This window comes from Malus sylvestris, chromosome 11 (assembly GCF_916048215.2).
Source record: "Malus sylvestris chromosome 11, drMalSylv7.2, whole genome shotgun sequence".
Lineage (NCBI taxonomy): Eukaryota > Viridiplantae > Streptophyta > Magnoliopsida > Rosales > Rosaceae > Malus > Malus sylvestris.
This window is the reverse complement of record NC_062270.1, coordinates 36,450,538-36,455,059: the sequence shown is the minus strand read 5'-3', so window position 1 is coordinate 36,455,059 and position 4,522 is coordinate 36,450,538. Positions and strand designations below refer to the sequence as shown.

At 34.4% G+C, this 4,522-nt stretch overlaps 1 protein-coding gene across 1 annotated transcript; it reads right to left on the bottom strand.

Annotated features, from left to right (window-relative positions):
- Positions 1 to 375: 375 nt before the first annotated feature.
- LOC126589970 (F-box/LRR-repeat protein At3g59190-like) lies at positions 376 to 2,749 on the bottom strand. The gene is made up of 4 exons (XM_050255434.1): positions 2,663 to 2,749; positions 1,455 to 2,375; positions 919 to 1,053; positions 376 to 822 (listed from the first exon to the last, which is right to left on the bottom strand). Exons 2-4 carry the CDS (start codon positions 2,364 to 2,366, stop codon positions 508 to 510), a joined length of 1,362 nt encoding a protein of 453 aa, XP_050111391.1. The 5' UTR covers positions 2,367 to 2,375; positions 2,663 to 2,749; the 3' UTR covers positions 376 to 507.
- Between the last annotated feature and the right edge of the window lie 1,773 nt (positions 2,750 to 4,522).

Below are 4,522 nucleotides of genomic sequence, written 5' to 3'. Positions count from 1 at the left end.
CTACAATTGATTGACTAAACGACCTTAGTTTTAATTGACTTTTTGCATAATTGATCTTTACAAAGTGATTAATAATATGAACAATTTAGATTATAAGCACATAGTTCTGTAAATCAGCCCTGAAGTGTTTTGAAGAGAAGCTCCTCCTCAACCATGTGGAGCTAAGCATTATTCCTAAAAGAATCTAGAGAGCATGAAAACTGTGAGCAGATTAACTTTACTTGATCATGTTCTAAACTACAGTCTGCTACCTTAATCGCCTTCACCATGTCCTACACACACATGTAAGTTTTTGCATTTTTCAGATATATAGTAGCATGCCACTAAATCAAAATTCCGAAACTTTAAGAAGCTAAATAAAGTGGATAAGAAACATTTGCAATGGAAAATAAATGATTGAAAATCTATTCATCTTCAGATTAACAAGAATGGTGCTTTAATTTACAACTTTGATTAATCCTTCTCACAACCAGAATTACACATGTTGTAACAGCTAAAAATCGCATCTCAGAAAAATTCGACTTGGCAAGTCCTTGAACCACTTTGGAACATCACGAGTTCCTTGTCTAGCTTCTCACTTCCACAAAAGAAAACGAAACTATAAATAACCATCTTATTCGGAACTTTGCCGTTCTCTAACAAATACTTTGTCACTTCCATCTCATCATAGCCTCCACCGAATCCCCTTATCGTGATAGTCTTGAGGTGTGATGACACACAAATAGGCACCGTCTCTGGTGTATTCCACTGAGGTCCTAGGTATACCGTTGAGTATTCTTCAACCTCTTCTTCATCGTCAGAGAATGTAGTGCAGCACAGCTCCTGAAGGTTATTTAAAAAGAATGATGAAATAAGAACAATATATAAAGTGCTACATATGTTGGTATCACATAGCACATACGGAAATACATATCTTACGTGTTCATGTTCTAAGATAAGATGTTCCAGTTTAGGCGATCTCTTGAGCAGCTCCGTTAGCAATTCCCAATGGTAGCGATTACGAACAACCAGCTTCAGTTCTTTCAAGTTACCAAAAGCAGGCAGACTACAACCCTTCGTGTAAGACGAAAGTGTTAATCAAACATAAACCGACCCATGAAGAAGTTTAGCATTGTTCATACATAACAAACTATTTCAGATCATCATAAAATTCCAAACTGAAAACCATTCTTTCAGTACAAACACCGTCTGGTACAAAGAAAGGTTATGCATATATGGGGTATAAATTAAGACTAGCATAATGCAGGATGAAACGGATGGTTTATCCCTCATATAGTTTGAAATATCAAGAAAGGAGAAGTGCACAAACTATTTTTAAGTCGCTTTGCATGTAAAAGGGTTCTTTTATACTTACAGTTCTCTTTCTTTATAATCATTCCAAAACAAAAACAAATTTACTTCCTATAGTCATTTCTACGAAACAGCATGAATGGAACAAGTTAGGGCATGCTTACCTTCAACAAAAAAGCTGAAAGATACATATTTTTAACCTTGGAAATTCGGGCCAGAAGCGGAGCTGAAAGTTTAGGGAAGCCGTGATGTGAACATCCACCAATGAGATAGAGATTAACTATAGACTTTGAACTCTCCAAATTATAGTTTGAAAAAATAACCTCCGTCACATCAAGTTTTTCAAGCTTCGGAGCATTAACAGAGAAATTGTTACCATCAATGCCAAGTGCCCCCAATCTTAACCTTATTCTTAGCGTCTTCAGCTCAGGCGCAGAGATTTTAAAATTCAAAACATCATATCCAACAACTCCATCTATCGTCAAATCCTCAAGTACAGGGCAGCATGAAAAAAGCTTTTCCACTAACTCGTTATTAGGAAAACAGACGGTTACATGAAGGAACTTCAGACTTGGGAAACATCCTGACTCAGGAGGAACATAGCTTAGACAATTTGAATTCAGCTTCAAAGCCACCAGTTTGTTGTACTTGAAAACACTATGAGGCAACTGAAATATCTTATTTCTGAATGATTCGATACGAAGATCAAATTCAACTGCATTACAACCAATGGCAGAGCGAATCCAACCTTCAATAGGAGCGAAATCTTCAACAATTGAACAATGGAGTCGGAACATATGAATGTCCGTTTCAAGTAAGGAAAGTACACGGTCAACAAACATCGCGAAATGCACATAGTCATTTCTGTCCCTGTTTCTCTCAGAAAAATGCTCATGCTTGTCGTCTAAGTCTATATTGGGAACAAAAGCCCTTAATTTCTTCCATCTTTTAGAGAGAACGCTGGTCCTCACAGCATATTTTGTTGGAATTAAGGAAAGTATGTGACAAAGAACTGGTTCCGGCAATTGACTGATCCTATCTTTAATTATTGCTCGTGGCTTTGACTGAGAACCCATTTTTTGTCTCTGTAAATTGTGATAAATTTGAAAATAAATAAATGAAACTCTATTCATCATCTTCACAGATATCATGCAATGCTGTCTAAAAGATGGAAGAACAAAAAAAATTCAATGGAAACTCTTGGGGAAACATCGTTCTATGTAGAAATAGCAATTGAAATTTTATTGACAACAAACAACCCATAGGAGAAAGGCTTGAATCTTCAATTAACCATTTCTCAGTTTTCTGAGAAAACTTTTCTCAGTAGCCAAATAGATGGTAGAGGAAGTAAAGGGGTTGTGCAGAAAATTACCTGAAACGTTCTGAGATGACCCAGAAAAAACTTGCGTCTTTGCTCCAAAGTAAGAATTGAGATATGAGGCTTGAGCCCTCTAGGCTCCCAAGGGCAACGTTGATAAAATTTGACAATGACAATCCTTTTTAAGGTATATGTGTTGTGACTTGTAAGCCATTGCTATGTGAATTTGTCATGTTGTACAACGTGTTAGTGTAGTGTCATTTTTGTGACCGTGTAAAATATAACGTTTCAGACTTTGTCGTGTTTTACAACGTGTTAGTGTCGTGTTATCTTTATGTCAGTGTAAAATAATATTATAGTCGGTCCAAACTCATTAATGTATCCGTCCAAATATGCAAATGGAAGCTCATTGGCAAATTTGTTGTGTTGTATCGTTTCCATATTTATTTTTTTTGTCAATCGAACACCAAAATATAATTAAGGCTAAGTATACTTCGCATCTCTGGCAATCCTTTTTAAGGGTTTTGGGTATATGTGTTGTGGCTTTGTCATGTTCTACGAGTTAAATGCCGTGTCATTTTTGTGTTAGTGTAAAATATGACACTTTAGACTTTGTCATGTTTTACAACGTGTTAATGTCATGTCATCTTTGTGTGAGTGTAAAATGCAATGCTTTAGTTGGACCGAACCCATCAATGTATCCAGGGCCGGTCTAGAGATTTTTGAGGCCCAGGGCGACGTAAAAAAAAGTGCCCTAACTTTATGTAAGAAAATTATTTATTTTCACACATAAGATATCGAAAAAAATTATACTTAGAAAAACACTTCAAACTCAATAATTTAGAAACACAGAAAGACTAATTTATTTTGTATTGAGAGAGGGAAACAAAAAAACTTCGGGCTTACAAGTAGATAGATGATGAGTTTTGTTTTCCATTTGAACTTTGAATGTGTTTTTGAATAAATCGTGAGGTGTTTTTTTCTTATTTACTAACCTTGTCAATATGGGACTAAAAAATAATGATGTTTTCGAGTCTTTAATTGATATGTATTATTAATGAATGGGCACTAAATTAAACATTTTAATGACACGTCATATAATTTGCAAATTTGGTCTACGTATTATTCTTTGTTGAAGATTAGACTTGAATTAAAACAAATATTTAAAAATAACAACCCACATAGCTACTAAATAGTAACTAAAAATAAATTACCAACCAAACAAAAATTTGTAAAAATTGAAAAGAATAAACATGCACATAGCATTTTGAACTTAGGACCTCTTGTTAATTTTAAACAACAAAAATCATTGTTTCTAATTAAACTTCTTGATCCTTTAACCAAATTTTCTAAATTTATACTCTTATAAAAAGAAATTTGTAAAAAAAGGAAAGTAAATAAGCACACATGGTGTTTTGAACCCAAGACCTCCTTATTATTTTCAAATGACAAACCACCACTTCTAGTTAAATTTCTGTGTCTTTGAATCAAATTTTATAAATTTATACTCTTATAAAAATATATATAAATATACCGTCCTAATAATTTTGGTGCCCCTAATTTTTTTGGGCCCTGGACGGTCGCCCCTCTTGCACTGGGCCTGGGCCGGCCCTGAATGTATCCGTCCAAATATGCAAATAGAAGCTCATTGGCAAAACTTGTCATGTTTCAAATTTTTTTTCATTTATTTTTTTGTCAATCGAACACCAAAATATAATCAAGTCTAAATATGCTTCAAGTCTCTGTGATCTAGTACTACAGTACATTTTGGTCCATATCTTTTAGAAACTGAAAGAAAAAAAACCTACAAATTATATATATACTAAAAGAGAAAATGAACTGAAACACTGTTCATAGTACAGTGTGATTCCGTTTTGCCCCTGCTTCTTTTTTGTTATTTCAACTTTGCCGGTT

What these genes read in the sequence shown, in the direction of transcription:
- LOC126589970 (XM_050255434.1), bottom strand. Translation starts at nt 2,366, where the DNA reads ATGGGTTCTCAGTCAAAGCCACGAGCAATAATTAAAGATAGGATCAGT. An exon ending in TTTCAGCTTTTTTGTTGAAG is followed by an intron (nt 1,054 to 1,454) that starts GTAAGCATGCCC and finishes TCTTACACGAAG; the next exon opens with GGTTGTAGTCTGCCTGCTTT. An exon ending in TTATCTTAGAACATGAACAC is followed by an intron (nt 823 to 918) that starts GTAAGATATGTA and finishes AATAACCTTCAG; the next exon opens with GAGCTGTGCTGCACTACATT.